At 42.6% G+C, this 13,444-nt stretch overlaps 1 protein-coding gene across 2 annotated transcripts in view; it reads left to right on the top strand.

The window, feature by feature from the left end:
- The first annotated feature begins 200 nt into the window (after positions 1–200).
- ptk7b (protein tyrosine kinase 7b) overlaps positions 201–13,444 on the top strand; it is a 67,966-nt gene continuing 54,722 nt past the window's right edge. For both annotated transcript variants that reach the window (XM_058651619.1, XM_058651618.1), the window contains exon 1: positions 201–878. In XM_058651619.1, coding sequence (XP_058507602.1) covers positions 761–878 — 118 coding nt within the window. In that variant the 5' untranslated portion in view covers positions 201–760. The remainder of the gene's footprint in view (positions 879–13,444) is intronic.

Raw genomic sequence — 13,444 nt, 5'->3', positions numbered from 1 at the left:
CCACAGTTAATTATAGAATAAAATGACAAACCCGATGTAGATACTTGCTCAATGTTTAAAAAAAGGTTTTAGGAAAATCACAGCTTTTTATATTTGGCTGCAGGGGATCACGGCTTTTATTTTGAAGGACCCCACAGGAAGTGGCGTGTTTCATGTCGCTGCCGTTGACGCTGGTGTAAAAAAAAATCACACCGTGGAGAGTGGGAGGAAACGAACTTGGAAACACCGCGGAGGGAGAAAGAGGGAGAGAGCGAGAGAGAAACAAACTCCCTGCAGTTGTGGACGAAAGTGTTGCGGTGCTCGGCGGCTCTGGACGCAGACACACGGCGGCAACAAACACATCGGCGTGTAGCGAACATCCTGCGGACCAAATCCACACATTTCCTCCGTCCCGGGAGACACATGGAAGTTTAAACTTCGGCTCAAACTTTCGACTGCGCTTCTCTCTTTCAACCGGGACTCGGTACCACACACACACACACACACGCCCGTCGGTGTGTCTGTTGGCCTCTAAACCGACGCGTCTGTCCGCACATGTTCGTGCCCTGTTGTCGCAGAAACAACCAGGTGTTGAGCGGCTGACCGCCCGCTGCCTGGCTCTCATTCCCCGGGGTCCTGCGCCGGTTACGTCGATAGTTTACCTGTGAACGGACGGTGACGCACGGACTTCTTTGGCGCTAGTTACCAGCTTTCGTGCAACTGTTCTCAGCGGAGAACAGCAGCGAGGAGCCGCCGCAGGAGCAGCAGCAGCAGGACGCTCATGGATCCTCCACCAGGAGAGAGCGAGCTCCGGCGGAGGAGAAGGAACCCCGCTGCGCTCAACAGGAGAAAACCACCGGTGGAAACCATGTACGCCGTCGGTATTTTCTGCCTCCAAGGTCGGTGATAAACTACTGTACATCTCACACACACACACAGTCATGTTTATTCACGTTGGCTTGACGCGGTTAAACATTTAAAACGTTGAAATAACAGTCGGTCATTGATAACGGAGCTCGACATTGACCCCCATGCTTTTCTGAAGCACCGAAAATTAGCTGAAAAGGGTCTGGTAATGTCTGCTCCACCTCCAGTGTATTCTAAACAACACTGAGTATTAGAGAAATAGCAGTGAAACAAAGTCTAAAGGCGTTACGTGATGCGCACATTTGTCAGAATGTATATTTTGAATTGGTTTGTTCTCTTGTAAAAGTGAGTTTTCTTCTAAAAAGTTGTGGAGACAGTGTTTTATGAAGGCACTTTGTGTATAATTGCCTGCATGGCGAGAGCAGCCACAGAGAGACTGCAGTCTACAGCTCATTCATTGTTCTCATTCATTGCCTCGCAGTTACACTTACACATGGAGTTAACACTGAAGGAATTCAAAGTACATCTTGTTTCGGGGTCAGTGGGGGAAGTGGGAGGTGGTGGTGGTGGGGGAGACCCTACCTCTCCCCCTTCCCCTCCCCCCATTAACTGCAGTTTTTTTGGGGAAAAACAACAACTGCACGTCTCTTGGCTCCATGGCTTCTCTGCTCAAAATGGCAGATTGTTATTTCATTCAACCCAAGGAAATGACTGGGAAAAAAAGTTCATCAAGCTACTAATGATATATGTTCAGTGTGTGCAGTGATAGGAAGATAAGTGATAATGTTGTTGTATAAGACTTACTGTGTTTTGTGGCTCTGGGTTTGCTGCTAACATGGACACAGACTAGTACTGTTTGATTTTGGTGAAATGTCTAATTGCAGTTTTTGCAAAAGTCATGCTTGAGTTTGACAAATTGACTTTGTTATAGGTTTAAAACAATGATGACGCATCATCACAGACTATACTAAACACTCATGTATTTCAGCTTAGCTGACTTTAACCCGTAGAACACAGAGCATTTTGGCTTCTGGTTTCAATTACTATGTTAAAACGTAGATTATATACAGACGGCTACAAGAATGTGCAATATAGAGCGTCGTATGTCCTTTTTTTCAGCACAACGCAGGCAATCTGGTGGAATCTTTTTTTCATTTTCACCAACTATATAAACACATCTGTGCAAAAAGTATTCAAGGTGTTTAAAATCAGATTGCATTTTTGAAATGTGGATAATATGTCACTTTTCCCATGGCTCGTTTTTATGAACAAAAAAATATAAGAAAAGTGGTCTATTTTGTGATTATTGCTACTAAAAATGCGATATGAAATTAATCATAACGTTGACTCAACAACACATAAGAAGACAAAAATAAAGCCTGAATGTGTGACCTATAAACACACACCCCCAGGATGTCCATATAAGAAGTTGTGTATTATTCCCACGGCAATTTACCATTGACAGAGTGAACACCTCAATGACTTCCTGAAAAACATTACCAATGTTGATGAAACAGTTTAGATTCATCTTTTTTCTACCTGAAGAATATTGAGGAAAAATATCTACTTGCGATTTGATGAGGCCATTTAATTTTTTTTAAGTCATCACATAACATCGTCAAAACATGAACTACTCTCTCTGCCTATACAAAACATGAAGATATGAATTATGTCCAATGGGTGTCATTTACACTTCTGTAGAAAATAGAACAATCAGGAATATGAGAGTTAAATTGTAGCCTTTGCTGTCTGATTATCGCATTGTTTCAAATGGGGAAGTTTGATTTGAAAACGTTAAATTGTCCAAGCCCCACCAATGTATCAACCCCTTGCACGTTCATCTGTTTACGGTGTCTTTTAAATGTCTCATGTGGAGCAGCGTGACGGCAGCTTTCCATCCATCACTGTGAAGACAGCCTTGCCATGTCATTATGTATTCCCGAGGGGATACTTCCATCCTCACTCAACACACTGGGTACGCCACTTCTGATTATCATATTCATAACTCTGTTTGCCTCCCCGAGCCCCGGCTTTGTGGTGCCTTTTTTATGAGTGCCATTCATATGCACGGACGGAGAGCAGTGCTGTGCTTTTCCCCTCACCCTGAATGTTTCTCAGAGGAGAAACGCGAGAACAAAAACAAAAAGAAAAGACGAATTGACATGACGCAATGCCCTCCCACAATGTCAGAGCCCCTTGAAAGTTCATAACCTCAGCTGCAGAGTGTGGAGAAAGCCAGGGACATAACACTCCCAGTTTTCTTCAAGGAATGCTCTTATCCTGCCAAAGATCATACTCATTAACTCACCGCTCATCATGTCAAAACTCAGTCACTTTTATCTGATCTCCACATGGAGACTGAAGCGCAGGGAAGGACAGGCTGTGTTCGCCCGTGCCTTCAACACAGCCGTGACAGTCAAAGTGGCTGAAAAATTCCTTTAAGTTCAAGTGTGTCGGCTCCACCTCCAATCTCCTCATGGTGCCCACTTATGGGATGAATGTGTCCTGTGTGTGCTGGCAGCAGGGGAGACGGAGGCTGCTGTGGGGTTTTTGTGCTTACAAGATGCACGAATCAAGGCGAGCCAGGTACTGTCCTCTATTGAGGCCTTGTGTTTTTCAAAATGTCCTATTTTTAATGGGGCCCGCTGAACATGTGAAAGCTCGGCAGGAGCCAGAAATGACAGCGAGTGAGACTCGGTTCCCACTGTGGCTTCATGCCCACATGAAGCTCTCCGCACCGAACACGCCTCGTTTTCTGGAGGGTTGTCTCGTCTGCACGCTCTGGATGCCGTGGTCAAATATTTACCTTTTTGCCCCCACATTTATATTTAGCTTTACAGTAATCATACTACGTCTCTCTTCCACTCTTGGCTCTTCTGTCTTGGATCTACCTTGTTTCTATTTAGAGCTCGCCCACAGCGTGCTATAAAGTGGCTCTCTGAGCAGATGAAAGCCACTTATGGAGCTAATGCCCATGATTTTAACGCAACATCTCTCTCATTTGCCCGCCTATTGCCTCCACCCTTTTTTTTTTTTACCCTTTCCCTCTGCTGAAAAATTACAGCAGAGTTTGTCGCAGGGGAGCTGAGATAGATGTTCCAATGTTTAACATCCTCACATGCCTTTCTCTTCCCAAACCCTCATCTTTGATCTTGCTGCTCCCTCATGGTGCAGCTGGAGAAGATCTGCATTTCAGGACGCTCACTACATCGATTGTTTGGATTCCCCTTAAAAAGAAAACAATAATACACGATTTAGCAGCGTGTAGTCAGATTTCTTGATGAAATGCCTCAGTGAATCTGACTTTCTTCTCTTCTACATCCCACAAAGTAAACTGGAGAAGCAGAAAACCACAATGGAAATTATGGAATCTGGGCAACACATTTGCTATTTAAATGATCAGAATTATACCCAGAAGTACACAAATGTGGACTCAACATGTGTATTTTATGAAGTATTGGTTCCACAGCCTCATTTTTAGTTGGTCCTGAAAGCTTATCTGTTGTGTTTGTTCTATATCAGCTCGGGGTCTGGAGTGCAGCTCTTGGCTGATTCCTTCTGAGCCTTTTTTTCTGGGTGTTTTGTCAAAATGTTCACCTGCTGCTTCTTTATTTAAAAATCCATAAACTCGGCTATTATTAACTCTGCTGTGCCCGCAGGCTGTTGGGCTGAAACAGCAGCCTTGGTTCCCTGAAGTTTCAGATTCAGAGTAGATAAAAGAATGAAGAATAAAGGACTATACTGTGTGGTGTAAGTTTACTGCTATAGGTCCATGCAGTGTTTTTAGGGTCCTGTCTTTGCCGTGGCATAATCACCGGAAAGAAAAATGTACCGTTATTTAAATCCGAGTGGATTATGATCCAGAGTACAGCTTGAGATTGGTATCTTTCATGCACATCTGTCTAGGCAGCATACCACTGTGATTTATTTAAACACCCAGAATATACTTGTATCATATGTCAAGACTTCCTCAAGTGTGAGTTAATAATTTTGGTTTGGGCCCCATTGTCTTGTTTTTTTCTTTACACGAGTCATTCATTCATCGTCTACCGCTTTTTCCTGCACATGAAGGTCGTGGGAAGCCGCAGCCAATCCTAGCTGACATAGCGTGAAAGGCAGGGTGGCTGGCTACAGAACAAACATATAGAGATGAACAACCATCTTATTTCCCTGTAGTGCTGCAGGGTTTAATATCTGTTCGAGCTGTTACTGCAGCTCTGTGACATCCCACGATAAGCTTAGATACAGAATTCGTGTTGAGGTAATCATTTGTAGTTTTACTACTACCGTGTCACAACTTTATTTTCTTTCATTTCTCCGCTTATCATTTTCTCCAGTAATCAATCAATTGTTTGGTCTATAAGGCAATAACAACAACGATTAATGCCATCTGAATTTGCCCAAAAACAGAAGGATGTTATTGAATATCCTGCACTTTTATGATCTTATAATAGAGCTTGTCTAATTTATGGGGCTTTTTTTTATGTCCCACGTTATGTGAACAAAGCCGTTTTAATGCGAGTGTGTTCAATGAATTTTTTCCGAGAAATGCAAAAATTAAGTCTCTTTAATTTATATTCATTGACTAGCAGTACAAATGTCATATGCTAACTGAAAACTAACCACAAATTCTGTTTTTCCTCTGTGCAATATTTACACAATCAGTCTGAAATGTCAATGTTTCTATATGCAGTCCTGTTTACACCCTGTTACTGCACTTTTTATAGCTTCTACTTCTCTGATTTTAGCCTTTTAAAAGATAACAATTCTGGAAAGTATCCTCGACTTGAACCCCATCATCTCGGGGTTTGCGATTGTATCGTAGTTCAGGCTGATGCCGCTGTGCTTCACTTCCAGTACATTTGAGAGCTTTGCCGTTACATGAGGCTGAAATGTTGGTCGTTATTATAATTTGGTGAACACTAGCTGTGCACAAAGAGTCGATCCTGACAACAAAACAAAGCGCTGGGCTGGAAAGGGGCTGATAAATTGAGTTATACAATAAGATCTGGTTCTCACTGTGTTGGTTCTCATCAGAAAGTTTGACTAGTAGCACAGGTTGTGAGACTGGGGGAGGGTTTCTCAAGGTCTCCCATGGCTCTTGTTTCTGATCATTTATCAGACAATGTTTACTCAGGTTTAGGTGAAGCCTTTTGAGCTTGGGAGTCATCTTTCTCAGGCAGTTGGTATGTGCCTTTTGCACTCACTCCATTATAGAGGTCTCTTCTCCCAGGGGAGGATCTTCTTGCACTTTCTCAGAAATTACAATCATGGGCTGCCGAGCATCTCAGATTTGGGGTCCTTGTCATTTTTAATGATCCAGCTCATGACCTTAAGAATGATCCGGGTCTGACAGTTTTAAAAGCCTTTGAAGAAGGAGAGGAGAAATGAGCCACACAGGAGCCTGAGGTGAAATAACAAAATGTGCTTGTTTGGTACCATGTTCAACTGAGTCCATGTGGCAAAAAGGAGTGAAGTTTAAATAATTAAAAATAACATGCTGGAGTAATTGGGGAAATGCTTCATTGTATTTTTAGTTTCTGACTAAAAAGGAGTTTATTCGGAACCGTTTGAAGGTATGGATCAATGGTTGCCTCCCTTTACCCGGGAGGAGGGATTAATGAAAACAAGATCTGTTGGCAACAACGATACTCTTGCAGGCTCTGACATTAAATAATTGGGTTTGTAAATGTCCAAAAATACCTGCTGATTTGTGAAGGAAAGCTGAATTTCCCCAGTGTTCTTTGGTCGGACCAAAGACTAACCACAGTTCATAATAACTGCTTTTCTCTGCGGTCGCCGTTGGCTTCATGTGAAGCCAAATAAACAAAAGGACTGTGAGAATCGGCAACTCACTTTAAATGATGATTTCTGCACCTAATGACCCATGTACTGGAGCTGCTGTGCATATGTGTGTGAGACGGAGTGCATGCGTGTTGGCTCATGTGTTTGTGGCTGTGCTGGCTCTGCTGTTGGACCCTGTGGTTGTGATTGAAGTCAGCCCTTGTAGATCTCTGTCTCTCTTTCCTTCTTTCCTGTCGTGGTTGGTCTGTTGCCCCTCGTGGTTGCCAGTCCTGCCTGGAGGGATCTCTGTTGTTTATTGAGTTGGTGCCTGCCTGCACAGATCTGTCTCCTGTCTGGACTGAGGGGGGTGGATTGGTGGTAGTGGTGGTGGTGGTTAGCCACTGCCCCAACCCACTGTACTGCTAACTTTGTTGTGTTGCCCTCGTCAAGGTTCTCTTTTGTGTGCAGTGGCTTTTCCAATTATTTGCTGCCTTTCCTCAGTGAGATTCTCTTCCAGAGGAGCATTGGAATTTAATTTAAGAATCCTTTCAAATGAATATCTTCTACCTAACATGCAGTGTTGATTTTGATCAATATGAGCAAAATCAGGGCAGCTGATGGTTGACAAACGATGATGATTGATATGTTGAAATAGAAAAAATTGACAAGAACTATGATACACAGAGTTGCTCAACTTAAATATTTATTGAACAACAATAGTATGTCTCTCTAATATGCATATTGTGCCTACACTCCAGTGCACTTATATTTTTGAAATGGAAATAAGGTATAAATCAGTATTAAATGTATGAAAGGAGTCGTCCAGAAACTTTCTCAAATGCATTTTTGGATGGAAAAACCTAAGTTAATGGTGCACATAACGGCTTTTATTAAGTTTCTGTGAGCAAAAATGTGTACACTTGGATAAATATGTAACAACCGGCTGTTGATATAAAACATTATATGACAACTATACAGATAATTGCACAACTTTATTATTTTTAAGGTAAAATGTCAGAAACAGATTCTGGTTCCTATTTCTCGAATGAACCTGATACTTAACTGTTATTCAACCCCATAAACTGAAGGCCTTTGGGTTATGAACTGATGGTCAGACAAAGCAGCATGTTTCTCTGGGGTAAAGAATATCACAAAAATGTATAATTTCACATTGTGGAATACTATAATGTATTATATCACTGGAGACGGAAATATGTATAATATGTGTACATTAAATACGATTAGAGCGAGATGCACAAGTCGAGAATCTTTGTTCATTCAGTAGTAAGGAGTCATGCTCAATGATTGGTTTCTATCTGTTTTATGATTAGCAGACAAAAGGGAGGTTATAAGATAATAAATACATTGTAAATTATAATCTAATCTGTAATGATTTATAATCTAATTAATAGATAAGAACCTCCCTCTGCTCTTTTATCAGATGCTGCTGCTGACATTTGCTGACTTCAACCATAACCCTGTCTAATCTACCGTAGGCTGGATCACTTATCAGCTATAAGTGATAACCTATGGTTTCATGTTCACTTCTAAAGTGATGAATACAGATGTTTTTACTAGTCTTACACAGTGTAGATATGACCCACTCTGACAGTTATAAATCGTTATGACATCTTTCCCCCTGCAGGGCAGGTGTGAGGCCCTGGCAAACTCGCCTTCAGAGAAATTCCCCTCCTTTTGTTTCTTCCGTCACTGCCGAAGCATGTGCGACGCTGCATCTGCATTCAAATGCGTCTGATCGAAACATGCAGGAATGCCTGGTTTGGCTGTGGCCCATTCTGAAGGCAGTGAGGGAGTAAAGGAGGGCAGGAGAGGAGAAAGGCGTCTGGCATGCCGTTGCATAATCCCAACAGCCATTAACTCTTTGTGTCCTGGGGCAGAATGAACTCATCATGGCAACGGGCCACAGGCAGAGTGACATCAGGCAGCTCTCTATCAGCGCGTAGCTCCTCCCACCTGCACCGACGGCTTTAAACAGGCTGAAAAGACCACTGGTGTTTAATGGGAAGGGCCTTCAAATCTGTTTGATCTGCAAATGAATGGAGTCAGCTGGCTACAAGTGACCGTGCACTGGGCCCAGTTGTTGTTTGGTAAGAATATATATTCGTTGAGGAGGTTAAATGTTCTCTTGCGTATCTATGCTGATTTACTGCATCCTCCAGCTGACTTACTCCTTGTTTGGTATGGCAGTGCTTCTCGTCAGGCTGTTTTTTTTCCCTCCCCTTTCCCTTTGTGGGTTGTAGCAGAGCTGAAAGGCCACAGGAGGGACAGGTCTGTCTCCATGGTAGCATGTACAGTGTTAACCTCCTGGTCCTGGTACCTGACCAAACCTGCACAGCTGGGATTTACTGTGTGTGATGGAAGCAGAATAATGTATGACTGAAACTGGTGACTTGTTTTTTGAGCTTTACGGCTTCTTTGAATCCGCGCTCATACATTTTGGATGTGAACCAAGTGCCACAGTGCTACTCGTGTTCTCCCTGGGCTGGAGGTGCCTGACTGTATCCTTTCAACTCTTCTCACAAAAGAAACGTTTCCCTTCACGGCAATATTTTTGTTCCTTTTAAGAAAGAGGTGAATGGAGGAACATACATAATGGGTTTTCGGAGATATTCATTGGCAGATTCCCTTCTTTTTCCAACAAGGGGCCAACTTTACTGAGTCTGGAAAAGCATAACAGTGGTACAGTATGTGCTCTGAAATAAAAACACCACTGGCTACATCATCTACGCTAGTGTGTCCCCAGCTTTCTTTGTGGGGACCCACTTTTTAAGGCTTGATTGGCTGATTCTTTCAGATCCCAATTAGCTGCTGTAGTGTATAACAGTAGCTACTCTTACTGGGGTAGAACACAAAAATACAAGCACACAACATCACTTCTACTCACAATAAAAAGCAATGCATAACCACTAAGACACAAAACAAAAATGGATGACCATTGCATTTATAGTAAATTATGACAGCGTCAGATTGCTTCATGAGATATATATATATATATATATATATGTATATGTGTGTAAATATTTTTTTCCCCTGTATTTCTTTATAACACAGCATTCATTTGAATGCTGCAGATATAAATCTTCAGTAAAAGGCTGGAAAAAATTCAGCAAATTTATTTGGCAGCCCAAAAAACAATTTCCTGACTGACCCAGTTTTGGGGAATGACTGATTTACACTCATTCAATACTCTTTGAGTGGAAAAGCTTCTCCTTACCTTAACCAGGTCTCTGCCTAGGTGTTTTTTTTTGCATATTTTTCTAACCCTTTTTTGAGGTTTAAGTTCGCTGACTATTCTCCTTTTTATTTTCATTTGTTCTTTTTTCAGCTTTAGTCGTCATCCTTTCACTGGCCTCTTTAATTTTGTGCCATGCAACATGAAGCACAGCATTGTGTATTACAGTTTCTTTCAATAGGTGCTTTGTGATAAACTGCAGATTAAAATGCCTCTTTAATGAAAAGATAAAAAAAAAACAAAATGGGTAAACAACTTAAATGTGTGCTCCAGCAGCTATTTTTATGAGACAAGCGTGTTATTCATGCTCTCATTAACACAGTGTCTGCTCTTTACACACAAATGTACATTTTAGAACTGCTGAGATGCATTGACCTTTTCTTTCCCCACTGATGTGAAAACGTCTTTCTTCGATCTTTTCTATTATTGTGTCGTGTAAGTAACGTGTATGTGTTTCTCCTGTTTCTCCTGTAAACGTTTCCAAACAGTGAAGTCGTTTGTTCAGGTAGATTAATTTACTCGCTACATAATCACCCAGTGAAACCTCTGATGACCTGAGGTCTGTTACCCAGCCATGTCAGATGATTATACGTCTCTATTGCGGCATTAGCACACCATGTCCAGCATTGTTCTGAATTAGTCGTACCACAGCAGAGGGGGAAGCTCATTACACAGCCAACGTCGTTTGTTTCTGCGGTTTTAATTTTGTTAAACAATGGCACCAGCCTCTTCAGCTTCGTCTGAATCCCGTTCTCTGTTACTCCTCTCCTCGCACTCTGTTTCACCCTTCTCACTGTCTTTTTACTTTTTGTTCTACTGTCATTAACGATGCCAACTATAGGATCCCTTTAAACCCCGTTCTCCTTTTTGCTGCCCTCCGTATGACGCTCCCTCGGAGTCTGCTTTAAGCCAGACATCAGTGGGGTTTTTTTTTCTGTACTCTGACAGAGGATTGGCACAGCGGGCACAGAATAACTGAGTAGGTCTGGTGCATGAAGAGGTTTTAGTGAAACTGCAGCTCTTTACTGTGTGTTTGGGAAGCCGTACTCTGAATGAGAAAGGAGCTTTGTTGTAGTTGAGTCATTTTCTATCACAGACTGACGGAATGATTTGTGTGTATCCAAATTAATTGTTTTTGTGTCAACCCTGTACTGACACGAAGTAGTGTGTTTCTTTACCTCTGACCACAACACCCCCTAACCTTTTTTAATCCATGGCGTTTTGTTACCAGAGGTCACAGGTTTATCCAGTAACTCCTGCTAGATGAAGGTGCTTCCTGTTTGTCTTGCATTATTATTTCCTCCATCCTTCCACCCTGTACTGTAGCTGTTTATTAGCAGGCTGATATGATGAATGAGGCTCCTCTGTGTTTTTGTAAAACTCACTCAAAGTGTTTGGTGCAGTTTATTGGACATAAACCCATGACTGAAAATTAAGAATTTAAGTCACTATATACGCAATATAATTTCACAATGGCAGACATAAAACTTTAAAAACATAAAAATTGCTAAATAAAATAATTTATTGAGGGTAGGATAATTAAAAATACTAGTAATTGATGCAGCTATAATGCATGTTGCAGCATATTACATTACATTGTGCCACATTCACAGCAGCACATTAATACAAAGGTGTTTATCAGTTATTGTGGTTAGGGTCAATTATTCCTGGCAGCCATTATTTGAAGTCATCAGTCGTCTGTGGGGAAAATGAAACATTAATTCCAGACACCGTTATCAGTATCAGCTATCGCCAGCCTCAGTCAACAATATAAGAATTTGCCCTCAAAACCCCCCACATTGTTCAATCCCCACAGAGGACATAAAGTACATAGCACAGCACCACCACAATGAGCTGCTCTGTGCAGGTGCAGCCCAAGTACACAGCCGTGTTGACTCGGGAGGACAGGACAGCGTTTCCTGTACTTGACTGTGGAGGTGACAACGGATAGAAATGCCGGTGTTGTGTCTGACCATTGACAATGGTCCTCTGCTCACAGGACGTAGTTGCACAGGAAGTAGATGTTTTGTTGTGGTTGTTTCCTCCTGGTGATACGTCAGAGATGAGGGTTACTACAACGTCCTCTCTCTTCCAGGTTGGAGCTTTCCACGCTGCTTTGTGTCCTCGTCCGGGTTAGGACCCAGACAGATGGTCACAGTCCTGTCTTTCCTCACCTTGAACTGTCGCTGGGGATCTCGACAGTGTGTGTGTGAGTCCGCATGTGTGTGCAGGGCAAAGGCTGCGGTCTTCCCATGGGTCTGGACAGCAGTCATCGGCTGCAGAAGCCTGCCGGCTGCCGGCTTCCTGTGGTGCAGATGAGGGGCAGCCCTGTGGTGCTGAACACACGGGTCATTCAGTGCCCCTGGTATTTATAAAAAAATCTGTAAACGCAGACTGACGCCTCACAGGAAAGGCTTTTTTGTGTGCATATTTGTGTGTCGCATGCACCTGTGGGCACACACTGTATCTGTTGGTAGTTTTTTTTTTATACCAAGTGATTCATTTGACCCGGTGTGTGTGTCATCCTTGACTGAATGCAGGAAACCAACCAGCAAAGCAAAGCTGATGTGCTCGCTGTCTTCTGGAAAACTGTGCTTATAGAGATGGAGCCTTTTATTTCTGCTCATTGCGTTTTTGCACCATGACTTCACCGGCACTCTTTCATCTATGGAGATGGTTTCCAGGCAGACGTCTTACTCTGCCTTTGTGTGAGCCCTCCTGTCCTGTCATTTCTGGAGGAAGAAAAGAAAGGGTTGCAGTGAAAGGTACACCTCTGCCTTCCCCGCAACCTTCCAGGTCCATCTGAAAATGAGGTCAGATGACACTCGAGCCCTGGGTGCACCGCTCACTTCCTCCCTCTGCTTTTATATTCTCTCATCACGCTCTTTGGACAATATTAATGGCCCCATGCTTTTAGTAGAGGAAAAAAAGAAATGGCAACAGCAAGCACCTTATTTAAAAATGTCATGTTCACACTGTTTGCCACAGTCAAATATGCCTCACTGCTTTCTTTTCCTGCAGATGATGTCAAACGGAAGGAAGTTTTGTGTATGATATTGACCATGAGAAATATTGCAGTCAATAGTGATCAATATAACACCCCTCAGTAATTTTATGGCCATTTTTTCCCTTAAACGTTAAAGCTGCAGAGTGTCTTTTACGAATGTTATCATCGTGCTACTGTTTGGTCTTGGTGAACATAAATGATGTAACATTACTGTATGTTGTGTCCTTCATCTTAAAAAATTGTTCTGTCGAGCAATTTCTGTAAGACCTGAATGAGGGAGCATTTGTGCGTATACATCTGCAGAGCCCGGTTGCGCATTCTTCCCATCAAAGTGCTGTATGACTGGGTTTGGGATGACTGGGATTAGCTGTAGAATTCTGAAACTTTTAATGGGCTGTGTGTCTTTGTGTTTTCACTTCGACTCCAACCTGTTTGCAGCTGTCTCGCTTTGCTCGTGCAATGTCTCGGTGTCTGCATCTGTCGCGGCATAAAAGGAATCACTTCCTGCGCTGCAGTGTGGGAATGAAGCTGCTGGGCGACATGTGATCCAAACA

This window comes from Solea solea, chromosome 15 (genome assembly GCF_958295425.1).
Source record: "Solea solea chromosome 15, fSolSol10.1, whole genome shotgun sequence".
NCBI classification, from domain to species: Eukaryota; Metazoa; Chordata; class Actinopteri; order Pleuronectiformes; family Soleidae; genus Solea; species Solea solea.
This window is presented reverse-complemented; position numbering and strand designations above follow the sequence as displayed.